Here is a 17,860-nt window from a genome sequence, read left to right as displayed (position 1 = left end):
ATTTAAAGCACGAATCAATGTTGCAGCTACTCAGTAGACCCTTGGAATCAGCAAAATAAAATAAAAAATCCCAAATCTGATTTTGGTGATGTGTTCTTGTTACTCTGCCCTCCAAAAGTATTGGGACAACGAAGTCAAAACTGTTCTTTTTGTTTTCTTTTAACTTGTGACCATATGCTTAATATGAATGATAACCACAATGTAAACTTTATTTTTTATTTTCCATTTCATGTTTGAACAAAAACGCAACTATCCAGGTGACAATAAGCACTGGAAACATTCAATATAAGATCAGAACTGTGAAGTTGTGAAGTCAGTTTGGTTGCATATTGCTTTGAGGCAATAACTAGTCTGCAGCCCACTGAACTCACCATACCCTTTGTAGAATTATGCGAGATGTTCTGCTGCAGCCACTTTCATTTCATGGCTTATCTTGGGGTTTTCTGACTTCATTTTGTTTTCTGTATGTCCACGTTAAATAAATTTAATGAGTTACAACTGAATGTTGATTTCTGTTTTTATTTTATAAGATAACAGATAAGAAAAGATCACTTTATTGGCCATATACAATTTCTTGTATTAGGAATTAGTCTTTTTCCGTACCCCAACTTGCTCTCCATGAGACACACAGACAAGGAGAGAAGCTTGGGGTCAGAGAGCAGGGTCAGTCATTTATACGGCACCCCTGGAGCAGTTGGGGTTAAGGGCCTTGCTCAGGGGCCCAGTGGAGTAGGATTCCTCTGCCAGCCGCGGGATATGAACCAGCATCCTTCCAGCCACAGGCACAGATCCTTAGCCACAGAGCCACCGCACAAATATTTAATTATATTTAAGACATAAGAGAGCTTTTTTACATAGACCTCATTCCTTATAAAATAAAAAATATTTCCTCATGCTCACAACTATCATGCATATATTCAAAAATATGTAATGACATGATTAGAAATGGTTTCAGTTACATATGTACTTAACAACAGTCCATTGAAATCAAAGTATTCGGAAAAAGACAATTAAACAGCTTTAGTGTGTATTGTAAGAATACACATAATCAAGATGATAGCATACACATTTTGGATAGCCAACAAAAAGTGTTTTACTACCCTTCTGTAAAAACAAATTTGCTTATAAGCTTTCTTTGTTGAATCCTTCATCTTCTTCTGAGGAAGAGGAGCTGCCAGATTCTCCAGAGGAATGGTCCTCGCTCTCACTGAGATCGCTGCTCTCATCCGTACTGTCTTCATCACTATCGTCAGTGCCTTCTTCCTCGTCACTCTGCTCTTCTGCTTGCTCTAATACAACATTTCACAACAAGGGCTTAGCAATATTTTGAGACTCAGAATATAATACGAAGTTCAGGCTTTCTCTTAAATGGACATTTTCAGAACAGCAAGTTGTACTGGAAATCAGTATGATTGAAATCTCATTTTTAAGACTGAAGAACACGTCATAAACCGTTTGTACGTACCATTCGGAAATAGGATTAAAAAAGGCAGTCTAAAAAGGAACAAAACTGGAAATCCTCAGTGGCACAATGAACCTTTACAACACAAGCAAAGTAAATAGAAGTGTATAGCAATTGGTGCTGAGAACTGGGACTCACCTGGACTTCATTATAACAGGAGCTGTGACCACTGTGCATTCTATGTTTGACGTTCTATCAAATTAATTCTTAAAACTAAGACCTTTGTCAGAAATGAGAAATAAAACACACTACATATGTAAGACCATTGGGTTTTCTTACAACTTTTCAAGGAAAGCAAGGAAATAATGCAGTGTATAGCCACAGGCATGGACCATGGAAGATTCTTATAGGCAGGATAGTCAAGGACAGGAATGTCACACACAACAGGAGAAGAATTATTATTACCAGCAGCAAAGAAAATCCTGAATGCCAGGCGAGGAGAGAAGGCTTGCCAAGCAAATGAAAATAGCCTTGCTGTCAAATAAGAGACATTTGATAGCAAGAATAGACTAGATTTGCTTTTATGCTGCACCACATACTGTTTATAAATTCACAGATAATGCAAAACTTTCAAAGCTTTTTTATATCTGGTGAATATGAGTGGAGAGGTGAATGAGGACATCCTGCTGAGAAGAAAGAAACTGTTTGGTCAAAATGCATCAGGGTTAGGAATGACAGGCCAACAGTGGAGACATTACATATTAGTGCTGTGGCACCATGTATCTTCATATTGCTTAAAATAGTTTCCTTAGTTATCTAAATTGCCATAATAGATGTGTTTTCAGCTCTCCTTAATGGGCCTCTATATCTGTCCACGTTCAAGACAAAGTAGCAGCTATGATCGAAAAATGACATATGTGGTCCTATCAACTTGATAAATTGCAATTCAGGACTAAATCTTACAGAACTTTTGGTCATATTGGAAATACAGATTTCAGACAAAGTTAAACGTGACAATAAGACATTATCTCTATAAAGCTGGCCTTTACACAAAAGCAAATACACACTGGTTGGAGTAAACAGAAATGTCTGATAAAGGTTTGAAGTACCCAAAGGCTTTTGCCACAGCATTTATTTGTAAAAGTGGATTTCCCATGCATGCAGCATTACAATCAAAGTGATGAAGAGGCTGGATATGGAATCAGATTTATGGCTAAAACTGTCAATGCCCCAACCTGACATCATGCCTTTGAAGTCAGAGAACAAGCACTGTCCTTCTCACTAAGTTCCTCAAAATGCGGGTTCTAACACATGTACAGTACTGCTACATTCCGCGAATGTTATGAGTAAGAATTCCATGTAATGTCAGATTTGTACATTACATATGATTTCAGAGTGCACTTTAGAAATAGCTGCAGATTTACATCATTTTGAAACAATATTGTTAACAAAATAGGACTGTCCGATGTGCAACTAAAAGGTATAATGTGAATAATTATATTATTAAAATAAGGGGCTTTTTAAAAACATGCTTTTGAAAGTTGTACAGTCATGATAGAGAAATTCTTATTTGACTGCACTGTCAGATGTATGACAGCTATATTACTAGACTTACATAATTATTTTTTCAATGTTTATTTTATAACCCACCCAGTGCAGAACTGCCTATCATATTATTTTCTTGAGTTTACTCCTACAAACTCTGTAAAGCATGGAGGGAACAAGGACCTAAAGACATGCTCCCGCAACTTGCAAACCTGTTGGAGCCATTTGTCATTTGAAACACTGTAACCTCCTTAGTGCCCGATAGGAGAGTTAGAGTACTGTCTCTCTTTGAATTCACTCCAAACTCATAGGAACCTGGCAGGACCCACAAATATTGCACTCTAAGATGAGGACGTCTTAAATCTCAACGAACCCCAAGTTGCGTTCAGCTAACCTTGAGCTGTCATCTGACAATCCCCATCACAGTCATCCAATGACATGGATCAAATCCTAATCAAATCAAATCCATGAGGCTTGAACAAAAGCTCTCCAAACCAGTGATATAAGATAAAAGGTTTTTAAAATTCTAAGGTCAACTATTATAATCTTCACACTAAACAGTAATGCAGAATGGAAAATGGTAGTTTAGTAATAGAAAAGTCTGACAGGTTAGAAAATAAAACTCTCATTTGAGAGAAGGGAAGTGGACTGGGATTTCATTTTGATAATCAATTTCCCAGACAAATCATCTGTTTAGATTAAGCTCATCTTAATCCTTGCTTTTGTGATAATTCATTTACCTCATATATAAAACTGATTATGTGACTATAAAATTCTTCATTTTTCAGTCCTTTCATTGTAAACTGAAATCTGAAATAATCTTATATAAATGCTTTTGCCTGATGAAAAGAAATTTGTGATTTGTATTACTTGAGAGAGAATTTCAAAATAATATAATATTCAATATAAACCTGAGTGAAGACATTATGTAATTTAAAGAACATCCATTTTGTTTTATATTTTTTATTGTATTCTTTAAGAATTTCGTACTGGATTATGATTATTAAAGCATTCTGTTCATAACTTTTCAATTTGGAGTCACCTTTTTTTACACATAAGAATAGGATAAAGTACTTACTTGACCACAAACATTACTTTTTTATCTTCTTACAACTAGTCAAATTTAGAAACCAATTAAAAATTTTGCATGGTTAAGTACCATGAACATTTTTTTCCTGAAAAGCCAATTAAAATATGCAAAAACATAATCTTTTAATTTTCTCATAAAAATGTAAATGACTCCATTTCAGGGTGTAAAATGCAGCAAAAGACAGTGGATAACATACCCTTTTCATGATAGAGGAATTATAAAAATTAAACAATAAAAAATTAAAAACACTTTCTGCATTAAGTTAAAAGCATTCATACAATAGAGAACATCTTTAAAACTAAAGATTATTTGATCTGAGAGGGAAAAGATAAACAGTTATTCAGGCTTACCTATCAGTAACTTCTCTTCAATAAGGGGAATGAATTGTCTGGCCTCTGGGTTGTCAGGCTCATAAATAAGAACTGAAAGTATAATAAGAGAAATGTGAAATTCATCTTTCTATAAACCCTATAGCGGTGAAAAGGGCATTTTAAAAGAGCATTAGAAAATGTACAAAGCATATTAGGAGTGAACAATCCAATAAAAATGTTTCTTGGGAAAAACTTACTTAAACTCATAAATCTATAAACCCAACCTATAGATCAGAAAGTAGTTACTATACTCCTTATAAGTGAAAAATATATTTTGTGTAAGATGACAGTACAATACATTAGACTGACTGATTTTCTGTAGTTACATAGGTTGTCTATTATTATTACCCAGATTAATTTATTTACCTAGGAATGCAAATACTGTTGTTAGAAAGTGATTGATGAATAGTATCTATGAAGATCTGAAATAGCAGGAAAGCTTTTTTTTATTGGTGCGTTTTTCAGATGATCACTGCTCTGTCAAAAATAGATAAATGCTTTGAAAAAGTCTCTTCATTCAGTCCTGAACATGCTTCACCAATGTCCATGCAATACATTAATGAATACGTCAAAGGTGCGATTTTAATTCTGATAAACATGGTTTATGTGGTAGTGTATGGGAGCTGTGGTGCAACAGGGCAAGCTAAAATACATCTGCAAAATGCACAAGCAATTAGGCATCTAATAAAATGTATAGAATCTTACTCATCTGACAGAGCTTGCTTGCCAGGGTGTAATTTTTATCCATCACTGACTGTAGGAACTGAAATGGAAAGAAAAGAACAAAGGATTTAAATTATATATAATCATCTTCAAAACCGAGTCTTGATGAGATTATCCACATTTTGTTCTTAGCCCATCTTAGTTGTGTCATACAGGCAGAACAACATTTTCACACCCTTTTCAAATATAGGGTACACAGACCTTTGTCCTCTCAAATTAAAATCTATTCTGTAAATTCTTTAATGCTGACTTCCATCTCAGTTTTTCCAATGTCATACTGCACCCCTGAGAAAATGTTATTCAGGATAATTATTACATGTTATGTGAATCTATAATGAAACAACATCTATACATCTATATTATACATAATAAACCACAATGATGTCAAAAGATCAGTGACAAGTCTAGTATTAGAAAAGTATTTTTATGAAGTTTTTCATGGGTATATGTTATAAGATTTCAAACACATTTCTGTTAACAGAGTTCATATAATATGTATTGACAGACAGCAATAGTCGCAACAAAATAAAAAAAGACATACCAACATTTAACAGAGAACACAAATGCAAATTTTCTCCATATAGAATTAAAAAAACAGAAGTACGAAAAATAATACTTTTTTCCAGAGGTGAGAAGTAAATTACATGAATTTTCTACAACACTAAAAACTACCACTGAGCACACTCAATTTCAAAGTGTAAACACTTTTATGTGAATTTTAGTAACAGCATACAGATTTCTGTTCTTAAAAACTAAAAGACATAAATGGAGAAATCTTTGAAATCTTTAGGATGCTGAGCAATATCTGGAATTTCTGGTCACGCTTGGCAAAATGCAAAAGCATAATAAATCAATTTTAAATTAATTCCATCTTAAATAACAGTAATAAAGCTTTCAACATCACTTTATAAAACCCATTGTTACTGACAAACTTCCAAGTGTTACTGTACAAACTATACAGAAAATAACTTAATGTTTCCAAGAACATTCTTACCTCCCCAAGCAGTTCAATTGGTGCCTTATTTCCTTCATCTTCACTGTCTTCATCATAATCACTGTGTTCCCCACCCTCTTCAGCCTTAGAATCCAGACATTCGTGGGAATTCTGGAGAACACCACACCCATAAACAGAGGCCTTCACAGAACCTGTATCATTCTTCTCTGCTTATTTTTAAAAAAGAAAAGAAAACAAAGGACTTCTAAGTTTCACTTTTTCTTTTAAATAATTGCGTTCATCAACACAAACAAAATGTAAAAATGCATTAAATATTTATAGCGTGAAGTGTGTTTAGTTTAGAGTTCATCATTCAAATACCTTATAATTGTTTAAAACTAATGAGGTCAGTAAGGCTCATCTAAAGTATTTATTACACGTTATATGATGGGATATATATGAGTAGCTCAACAATGTTAAGACAACAGCTAAGGCTCTTCCCACTAAGAGAAAGATGATCAGGAAATCATGACTTTTTTAAAAAAAAATAGACAGCCAAAGCTTACAAGAATTTGATCAAGAAAAAAGTTACAAAATAAACTTTACATGACATGCCTTAAAATAAAAAATCCCAGGGTTCAAAAACAATCACATTTACAAATAAACTGTAATATGATGTCTGTTTAATGTTCAGGCCTTTTACTGTATGTATACCCAACTAATCATGTCAATAAGAGTTTTAGAAAATTACTAAGTTATCTTACTTTTTTATTCATACACAACCTGCACAGACACATGTACGAGTTCAGAAATGTTTTGATGTACGTCATTTGTAATTCAACAATATGGGATATCACTGGAATGCTTTTTTCAAAGCACTGTATGATTTGAATCCTTGAGAGATTGTTTTGCTACGAAACCAATGGAGCTTACAAAGATGTGCATAATATATTTTCTGTGACTGAACGTTGTGGCATTCTAAGTTAAAATAACATCATTGAGTCTCTGCCTTGTGTTCTCTTCCAAATTCATCAGATTAAAAACTGCTGGGTCAACTGGGATAATTAAAGATATCAGAAAAAATAAGATTCTCTTGGTGGTACAGTATAAGAATGATATACTAATACTATACTACAATTTTCCATATGTGAAATGCTCAGCATTGAACTGTTAAGTAAAATACCCTTACATGTTTGTTCAATCAAAAGGAATGGTAGGAATGTGGCAGTAAGTAGGCATTTTTTAATATTTCCAAAGTTTTTTCTCATTATTGCATTACATTTTTACTCTATTAAATAAAACAAAAATGGAACAGTAAATTATATCAATATTATTCAGACTGTAAAATAACAAACAATAGGTCAGAACAAACTACCGTGAGCATCCAGTTCAAAGTGCTGGTTTTTGGTTCCTGAACACATCTCCAGAGGATGAAATGATATTTTCTCACTGGCTGTTCTTTGTTTTTCAGAATCAAAAACTACTTAAGAAGAAGTTAGAAGAAATTATAGTGAAGAAACAAAGCTCATAAAATAGCAAAGTTAGTCACTTCATGTGTAGATTTTTACTTCAGTACTCTATTTAATAAAACAAAAATGGAACAGTAAATTTTATCAATATTATTCAGACTGTAAAATAACAAACAATAGAACAGAAAAAACTACCGTGAGCCTCCAGTTCAAAGTGCTGGTTTTTGGTTCCTAAACACATCTCCAGAGGATGAAATGATATTTTCTCACTGGCTGTTCTTTGTTTTTCAGAATCAAGAACTACTTAAGAAGAAGTTAGAAGAAATTACAAAAAAGATACAAAGCTCATTAAATAGCAGAGTTGGTCACTTCATGTGTCACTTTCTGTCCTATATTACAGACAAAATACTAAGAAAACTGATGAAGCTTTTTGTTTCTATTGTCTGCCTTAAACATGGAAACAAAATGGTACCATTTGTACTTTAACACATCAGATGAAATTTGTGGTAGCACTGCAAATGGCTGAAAAGAGTTAAATAACGAAAAGACAAAAGAAAGGTCACACTCACAATACCCTCATGTATCTTGATGAAAATGTAAAAAACTTTAGCACCTGTAATATCAGGAGGGCAGTGTTTTGGTTTAATATTAACATCCACCATTAAAGGCTGACTGTCAGCAGCTGAAAGACCTGTGTATTCCCCATTCCTGGAATGATATTCAATAAGAGATCATTTATAGTAGGCTACTGATGAATTTTAAGCCTAATGCTGGTACATGCTTTATGCAATTACATATCATATAATGGCCATTACACACCAAATCCAGAGTGTCCACTGTACCTCACTCTCAATACACTCCCACTCCACATCATCAGTTTTGCGAATCACTTAATAATGATCAGATTCTCCATGCATACATCAAAATACTCTTCCAAGAGCCAGTATGATTACATAAAAGGTCTACTTCAAAACAGAATACCTCTGTCAAAGGAGCATGTTTAACTTTCACTGTAGTATAAATCTAACTTTTTAAAAAGTATACGGTAAAATAATAAAAATATAAAGTTAATTTGTTTAATGCTCATTTGTGACCAGTTAATACACAGACCAATTTAAATGACTTTAGTTTCCCAACTTAAAATTCAAAAGGTTTTGGAAATATAAATCAAATGCATTACTTTTGTTTCAGTCATTGATCAGTATATACAGAATATTAGTAAAGCTAAATACAATTTAGTATTAACTAAAATGATAATACATAATGTCACCATTAAGAAACATATTGGAACTTTTCATCTTGCTGTGATATGGGAATCAAACACAGTTCTCTTTCATATGTTTGGTGCAGAATTGTCCTTACCTCTTTGGACAGATTTTTGGTGCGCTCAGAATGATTTGTTTGGTTGGAGTGGTACTTCTCCTTCCGGCTGAACTTTGTCTAATTCCAAAACTACCAGGCCTAAAAGAAAGTTTGCGGAATCAACAAAATAGAACTGTAAGGGATTCTCTCCAATACATTTTCTTCTGTTCCTTACATTACATTAACTAAACCTGAACTTTACAAATATTTATTTTTTGTAATGTTTTTAATGATCATCTTAATATTCTAAAAACCTTCATCTGAACTGTGAGTTTTAAGACAGGGACTTGGTTTTATACAAAATAAAATGCACAGTGGTTTGTATTTAAAAGAGCCTAAAGCAAACCTCTATGTATGTGTTTAACATTCTCCTTTTTTGTTGCTCTTTCTAGACATGAGATATGTTTAAAAGGTTTTCTTGGCTAATTTTTTTAAAAAGCGACTAAGTAAAATCAATGTAAAAAACGTTCATTTGCAATCAGGTATTTGTATAGTGCTGATCCATATCCCTGTCCTTGAAGCTCATAATGTTTTAAAAAAGAACCGAAATACTGCTCTGTAAAACATTTCCGTATTCGTAACGTACTTGTTATTTATAGCCATGCTTAAACTTTCAACAGCTTCCATAATTCCAGAGATGTAAAGTATTTAATAACCAAGGGTTTCTGGAAAGGTTTAAAGCCAATCAGTCGCTGACAAAGCCTATGTCTAGTATTTAGTAGTTTCCATGGTTGCTTTCCACATATCACTGAAAGTTTCAGTTTTTGAAAAAGATAATCTTTCATCACAATAGGATAATAAAACTGTGGCCTGAATTTAAAAGTTCAAATACTGAATGCTTTCTTAAAAAATAGCTCAATTTTCATTGGCATTTCTTACTCTTTTTCTTTCATTACTTTTTACTCCATATACGGGACAAATGTTCAAACACAGGCATTCCTAGGAGTAACGTTCCTTTTATCTCTTAATAAAAAAAAAGGCTTGGATTCTCCATTAAAGAATTTCACAATTAACCTCTTTGCTTAGACAGCAAATCTAGTGACAAACACCACTGAATTCCCAATAAAGTTCTTCTCTAAAGAATATCCACACCGCTCATGGTCTCATGATGGATAGGAATATTGTTAAATTAACTTAACAGAATTTATCTCACTTGGTACTGTACAATGATTTTCCTACATAGATTTCCTCATTTTGTCTTCTGGACTTTTCTGGGCTAGTGATCCCATAGGTAATGGAGAAGATTATGTAGAATCATCATACCAGTTTTTTATACTGTTGGTTTGGGCAAGAAAGATAATGGAATTACCATTTTGAATATTGGGAGCACACACAGCTGTCATCTGCTTTTGAGGAAATAACAGGCCATTTGAAACTGACGCACTAAACAACTACCTCTTTTCAAAAATCATCCCTGCAGCATTTACATAATTACAAAAGACATTTCTAGGTCTTTTACTATTGAATTGTAACAGATTATAATATTTTAGAATGGCTTGCTATAGGAATCCTAACCTCTCTTCTGCCTTGGAACCTCACCTAAAAGAAACCATTTTTTATTTTACACGTAAAAATGAATAGCTGTCTACAAAACCATTAAACTGTTTTTCACCCACTTTGAAATATTTGATCTGATATCTGTGTAAATTACAACTAAACTATTTTAAAACTGTTTTTTTTTAAAAAGGAGTTTTTAATAATTGATTAATATAAATATGGGAAAACTGCAAAAAGCTGAAACAAAGACAAGAAAAACGTTGGTGTTGGTGACTAACTTAAAGACTCCAAAAAAGAAGTCAATGAAGCTATCTTATAAAATAAGTGTACCTCTCGAATACTTCAGTTTGTCGAGAATGACATGCATTATTGTTCATCTATATTCATGTACATTTCATTCTTAAGACTCCTATGGTCCCATAAATTGAAACAGAGAACTTACTCCTTCTGAATGACATTATAAGCAAGTGAAAGGTTAGCTTATTACTCTTATATTTTTAGTCTTAGTAAAAAAAAATGTAGTAAAAAGTTCTCATACCGTGATATCGTTTCAATAGGCACAACTGGAACCACTTCTGTAAATGAGAAAAGAACAGCTTATGTGGGTAGCCTACATACTACTCTTTCTTTGGAGTTTGTAATTTAAATGTTAGTTAAGGAATATATAGGTACCACAAGTAAGGTTCAGCTCATTTTCTTCACTGCAGGATGCATCCCAAAGAGAACATTTATTTCATAGTTTGATTCACACAAAGACCTTGAGAATTATGTGAAGGATTTTTAATTGTTTTTTTTTAATTGGCGACAGCCTTAACAGTATTGAAAAGTACAGATTTAAAGATATTTACCTCCATCTTTAAGCACTTGTAGCTTTCCATTTGCTTGCTCCTACAAAGGAATCATGGACATACATTTTCTTCAACTGCAACTTCAACTTAATCATAAAGCATATCTTAATTAAAAAAAAACTATTCAAAGACATTTCTCAGGAGCAATGACAGAAAAAGACTGAGAATATAGTATTCTCCGTCCACATTCAGAGTATTCTTACCTTAGCCAGACATGTGACTTGGTCAGTGAGGTTCATTCTAATTGGAATAAAAGGAAGCAGATGAAATTTCCAAAACATTTTTCAATGTCAAAAGGCTTGACAGAAAAGACTAATTCTAACAGTGTCTTCACATAATCAGGTTTCTATCCTTACTGACTGTAAGGGGCTTAGTTGTTTAATTAACACCATCAGGACAATGTCTTTATTTAGGAATAAAAGATCTGTGAATAATGGTAACTTCTGATAAGAGTACAAGCATAATATAGAAACTGCATGTAAAACACAATTTAATCAAAATTTTTATTTACAGTTAAAGATATTGTTCTACACATTACACAACTGTAAATTCTATACTTTAAAAACACTTTCTCACCGTGACTTGTTTCCAAACTGTTCCACAATGATTCCACCTAAGATTAAACCAGGACAAACTGTAAGGTGTTGTACAAATGTAATCTAATAAACTAAAATTAAACATGAGATTGAATTTTGCCATGACAAATAGGGTGTTAAGTGATTTGTATTATTTTTAGAAATACAAACTGGGCAGGCAGACATCCTCTTAACCTCTCATACTAAAGCAAGGGTTAAATTATTACTTGACCTTTTCAACAGTTCTCTAGTCTTAAACTCAAGGCTTCTCAGCCTAAAAACTCCAGCCTGGAAAATTCCAACCATTCTCACTCTCCTTGCATTCACCCACTGAAAAGTGGAGCTCCTGCTCTTTTTCAATTTCAGAAACAGTAAATGTTAGAGGTTTAAAATGCTCCTTACAAAGTCTTAGGGACACTCTGATCACAAATCCCCATGAACTAAATCACCTGAAAAACAAATTATCTTCCATACATTTAGAGAGGACTAAATTCCAATACACAGAGGTTTTTTTTAAGCAACTGCAGAATCCTTTTAAAGAAGCGAGTTGAGAGAAGCTTAAAAATAAAGATTTGAAAGAGATTATATTGCTCAGCTTGGTCAGCACAACATTACAATGAACAGGAAAGTGCTCGACAGAAACCAGAAATGATCATTACTTTATGTTAGAGTTGCAACAGAGGTTTTGATACCTTTTCACAAGGACCAATGCCCACAGCAAAAACTTCATTAAACACATGGAGATATAAACATGCATAGAGACACGTTTTAGAATACTATACATTTTTGCCCTGTTATTCTGTTGTAGAGTCGAAAATTTAAACCTTGAAACCGAAAAAAGCACAAGTGGCGTACATTTACTATTGTTCAGAAAGATAAAATATTACAAATAGTACAGCAATTCTGAAACAAGAGACAACTGAACACACTCGATGGAAAGTGGGATTTCCATTTGCTGCTTGGGATTACAGTATTGTATTATCACATACACATCTGCCTAATTGTCATCATGCCAGGGTGAAAAAAAGGAAATATTAGTCCGTTGTTCTCAAAGGAAAAGAAAGGAGGAGTAAAGATTTCACCTCACTGCACCATCAGTCTTGGTTGTCATTACCTGCAATATATTTCACTGTCTACTATACAGAAACTCACTTCAACCCACCTGCAGGAATAAACAGATAACCGGGGGCAGTACAGTCTTAAGGGACTTAAGGCACTCAGTTCTCTGAGGTCAGATTCAGGTTCCAATAGTAAAATTATTAAGTCACAGAAGAGATTTCAAATGAGAGAGGACTCCATAGCAGATTTCTATACTCAAGTGGTAAGATGTCCTGTAGGAGGAATTACCATATTAGAGTGCCATCAGTACTATTTCATTGCATAAATAGAGTATATTAAGAAATTCAAGAATACATAGGGAAAAAGGCCAACAAACCTTCTGGACCAAGAATCTCAAGCTGACCTGAAACCTACAAAATGTAAATATATAAATAAAAATACATTTAGACAAAGGTTATTTTCATGATTCAAAAAGAAAATCTTAATGTGAAATTAATCCCTGGTAATTATAAGAAAAACTTCACTATAATGCAATTTTAGATCTACTTGATTTAACAAAAGAGACAACAGTATTGGTACATTAACGGAAGTACAACAGATTCTGACTACTGCATCTTACATGACCAACATTACATAAACACTGTTTTTCTGTCATGCAAGGAGAACTATAAATCACAGCCTAAGAAAACATTGAATAAAACCAAACTGCACAACTTGAATCAGCTTCAATGGAAAGCACCATACAGGATTACATATCTTATAAAACTTCACAAGTATCAGAGTGAAAAGCAACTGAAATGTGTCACTGTCTTTTAAGGTGTACATGCAATATAATTACAGCAATTATTTTCAAAATATGGGATGCCACTGTCTTATGTTTGTCAACACATCCAATATGGTTGGAATTCATACATATTTACACTTAGGTGTTTACCTAGAAGAAACTGTCAGCACACGACATACGAAGGAAAGGAGGTTCTGTATTAAATATTAGCCTTCTAGAGGCAGAAGTATTAAAGGTATTAAAAGAGCTTAAGATAAATAAATCTCCTGGGTCTGATGGTATACTAACCACAGAACTTAGGGAAATGAGAGAGGTTATTCATAGGCTGTTTACCAAACTATTTTCAGCAGTCAGTCTAAGATGGTAAAATTCCAGGGGTAGTCAACATGTACTTAGAAAATGTAGGTCTTATAAATTAATAAATCTTATTTGAACAAGCAACAGCAGTATTGGATACAAAGAATATGGGTAACTCCATACCTCAATCACACACCACCCACCAGTTATGGTGGGTTATCCACTATGCACTATGCTTGTCCACTGTGCCACGCTGACCTCACAAACAGAGCACATGATAAAAGTGTATTTCCAATCGTAGAAGGCTTCTGTAAAAGGTTTGTCGTACAATGAGGCAGATAAGGCATCATTTGGACTGAGAATTGGTTAGTGGATAAGAAGTACATGCTCAAATAAGGGCAATTTAATCAGCGGAGTACCACAGGGATCTCCATTAGACTCACAGCACTTCCTAATTTATATTTATGATTTAGATTCTGGTATAGCTAATAACCTACTCAAGATTGTTTAACAAAAACCAAATCAAATCTGTGCAAACACCTTCCAAATGATATGACGACTACATTAAAAGTCCAATTATTGCAATCTAAATCAGGATTGAACAAGCAAGTAAAAACTCTTAGGTACAATATAGTTAGTGGTGGGAAACACTGAACTTGAAAAATATTGCTGTTTATGTTGACATGCCATTTACATATTTTAAATCAGTGACTCTCACCTTGCCCTGAAAGACTCCTGTACTTTCTGTTTTTTAGTCCAAATGAGCTCTTAATCTAATTGACTGATAATTTTGTATAATTGTACCTATAATTTAATAATATTCTAATTTTTTTATTTTGTAAGATCTTGTATGAGGTTATGATGTAATTTCTGGTGTTCACAGCTGCCCTCATTGATTTCTGTAGAATGTAAGTAACTGAACTTCTACAGAACGCGGCCTGGCTTTGTTTGGCGGGAGGGTTTGACACACAGTCATTCCAGCCTTGTATTAAAAATGACATCTTACTGAGGGCTGTTAGGCAGAAACATGCAGAAATTACATATTAAGCAAACTGAGTAAAATAATAGATGTGTTTGATGCAATGCTAAATAACACAACAGTAGCTGATTATTGTTTAAACTAAATACTGAGCGCAGAAAAGGAGTAGATTCATTAAGCAAGACATTCAATTAATGGGGTGAGTTAGCCTCAGGTTACGAGCTGGAACAAAAACTAAAAGAGACATGGGTTAAGTATTGCTGTTCTGGACAATGTGGGAATGCAATAAAAAAACAGTCTGAATATATAGTTAAAAGCTCAGAATTTTAATTAATGGATTAAAATTGGACAGTGCACTGGGAAGACTTTTACAACTGCATTCAATTTTGAAAATTTAAAAATAAGATACAGTTCTCTGGAATTTGTCAAACAGAGAAAAGAGTGACCAGACACATTCCTGGAATTACACAGGAATGTTACCCACTGACAGGCTAAAAGAATTGGGTTTTTGTGGTCTTCTACAAAGAAGACTGAGGATGTCCAAGATTCAAGTATTCAAAGTCAAATCTCAATAGACTTCTTTAGAATCAACAGAAGATCAATTAACCACTAGCAGCTAATAGGCATAATGGGCAAAATGGTCACCTGTCATTTGATACCTTCATATTTATCAATATTTGTTTAGTGATGTATGCCACTGTTTAAAACAATGAATTTAAAGAAAAATACTTATCAGATATTTAAGGACGTCATGCTCTGGAAAATCGATGAATATAACATGTTGATTATTTGGAACTATTTATGCGCATAGGAACTTTCTAGAAACAGAATATTTAAGAGTAGATGTGCAATTTAAAATTGTATTTAAAATAAGTTTAATGCACTTGTAACAGACTTTCAAAAAATACATTCTTAGTGCATACATTCATTGTATTTTAACGCAGTATTTAGCTACAATGACTGAAATGACCATCCTGCTGATTACACTGTAATTACAAGTTACTTGTGATTACAAGTTATTCTTCTATTTTTAAAGCACCATCATAATGTACTATTCCATCGACTTAATAAGAACTGTTCAACTGAAACGTTATCGGGTTTTCACAGAATATAATCAAATAAAATGCAGTTAGTCTTATTACATGCCGGTGCTTACGTTAGTATAAATTATATGCAGTAAAAAGTCTTACAGCAACTTCATCAAAAGCCGATATTCATATACAAATTAAACAGTGTAGAGGACCTGGGCCAATCTTCTTGGGCAGTGGGTAGCGTACTGTATTTCTTACTACATTTTAACGTTCGGATAAGAAAAAATAACCTAATAACTAGAAGAAATCTGACTTTCTGTCTCACCGTTTTAAGGGCATGCATTATAATTAAAAGGGTTAAAGAAATATTGTTTTTAAAAATCACATAAAATTAGCGACTTTCAACTCCCCCCAAAACGATTAGAAAACCGTTTCGGTGCCATAGAGAAGGAACTTACCTTGAGGGGATTTCTTGGCGACTTCCCAATGCATTGTAACCTAAACACAACAAGAAACACATTTTAAAGCTATACATTGATACAGTTCTGAAATGTTTCAACTAGGCTGAGAAAGCACTATGTAGGGACATTGAATACACCTGTTAATTTCCCTGTGATGCATGATCAACTGTTGACGAAAGCACGCCTGCGCAAACCACAACTGAAAAATTAATGGGATTTAGAGGTTTGTAAAGTAACGCGTAATATCATCGATGGACAGAAGGAAATCAAACAGCTGAAACCCAAATCCTGAATCTTTGCTGCGGATTTGATCCTTTGCGAAACAAGTGAAACCTGAAACGGCCAAACTTCCGTCTCCATGGTAACAGCGCTGCCTCACTCAGCGCGCTTGTAAAAAGAAACCGGGGAGAACAAAAATCCGCATTAAATCGCCCGCCTTTCACTCCATTCTTTTATTAAAACTTCACACTTAAAAGAGAAAGGAGGACGTATATTGGTAAAAGCGAACTATTGGCGGTTGTTAGGATTTCTTTCTCCCGTTTGTAACAAGGTGTAGTGGAAGAATTCCCTGTAATGAAATAAACATCAACTTATCTAATTTTGCATTAACAAAAAAAAGCAAACCGATTTAGTATTCAAGATTGTGGTATAGTCCGATGATGATTTATATAAGATACCACTGTTTATTAAGGAGTCCCCTGGTTTTACTAACTGGTAAATGGTAAACCTGAGCATACCAAATGGATTATTAATACATACCCTCTATTTTAACTTGTGTCACTATTAGCTTTCTTACATGTTTTTAAATAAACAATGTACTATAATATATGTTGAATAGTGCAATGGTATATTTTTTTTGTTTTTAAGAAACCATAGGCAACTGTTTGGAAAGCTACCTTTCCGGGCCTCTGATGACTGGCAAATGAATTCAGCTCTGAATCTGGCTACAGTATTGGGTAAACGCGAGGTTTCATCCTGTGCCCCAAGGTCTCTGAATGTACGTTTTAGTACTTACACGTACACACTGAGTTATAAAAAAAGAACGCATCCATTTAGACTAAAACTGACCATTTTAAGACTTTTCTCACAAGAATAGCGTGTAGTTCTCGATTCCTGATTATGCTTTTGGTAGCATGTAAACAGAAAATCCCCAGTCTCTAATTCCAAGGCAACGTGATAGTACTACCAACAACCGGCGTCAAGTCCGGTGTGAAGTACCCCCAAGTGTCCGCGACCATAACCAAGCACAAGCGGCTTTCTGAGAACGAATGAATGGTCGGAAAACTACATCCGAAGAATTAGGATTCAAATCTGAAGAGCATGCTACTCTTCAGTTTTGGAAAGCTATTGGTTTTTCAATAGGGGGCGCTATTGAAAGAGATAGCAGGCGCTTGGTATGCGTTTTATGTCACTAGTTTTAATGCATAAAAATA

At 33.9% G+C, this 17,860-nt stretch overlaps 1 protein-coding gene across 6 annotated transcripts; it reads right to left on the bottom strand.

Annotated features, from left to right (window-relative positions):
• Positions 1-202: 202 nt before the first annotated feature.
• On the bottom strand, positions 203-16,792 carry erich2 (glutamate-rich 2). 6 transcript variants are annotated; one of them, XM_015358825.2, is made up of 15 exons: positions 16,565-16,792; positions 16,425-16,464; positions 13,252-13,285; positions 11,818-11,854; positions 11,445-11,481; positions 11,242-11,281; positions 10,932-10,968; positions 8,897-8,995; positions 8,148-8,242; positions 7,730-7,837; positions 7,441-7,548; positions 6,126-6,295; positions 5,114-5,171; positions 4,388-4,459; positions 203-1,289 (listed from the first exon to the last, which is right to left on the bottom strand). In XM_015358825.2, exons 1-15 carry the CDS (start codon positions 16,585-16,587, stop codon positions 1,123-1,125), a joined length of 1,125 nt encoding a protein of 374 aa, XP_015214311.2. In that variant the 5' UTR covers positions 16,588-16,792; the 3' UTR covers positions 203-1,122. The 6 variants fall into 6 exon arrangements, with proteins under 6 accessions (XP_015214311.2, XP_015214312.2, XP_015214313.2 ...); XM_015358826.2 differs by having other exon boundaries at positions 6,126-6,292; XM_015358827.2 differs by having other exon boundaries at positions 7,441-7,545.
• Positions 16,793-17,860: the final 1,068 nt, after the last annotated feature.

Source organism: Lepisosteus oculatus, chromosome 12 (genome assembly GCF_040954835.1).
Source record: "Lepisosteus oculatus isolate fLepOcu1 chromosome 12, fLepOcu1.hap2, whole genome shotgun sequence".
Classification (NCBI taxonomy): domain Eukaryota; kingdom Metazoa; phylum Chordata; class Actinopteri; order Semionotiformes; family Lepisosteidae; genus Lepisosteus; species Lepisosteus oculatus.
The sequence above is the reverse complement of the archived record's forward strand: the minus strand, read 5'-3'. Positions and strand labels throughout refer to the sequence as shown.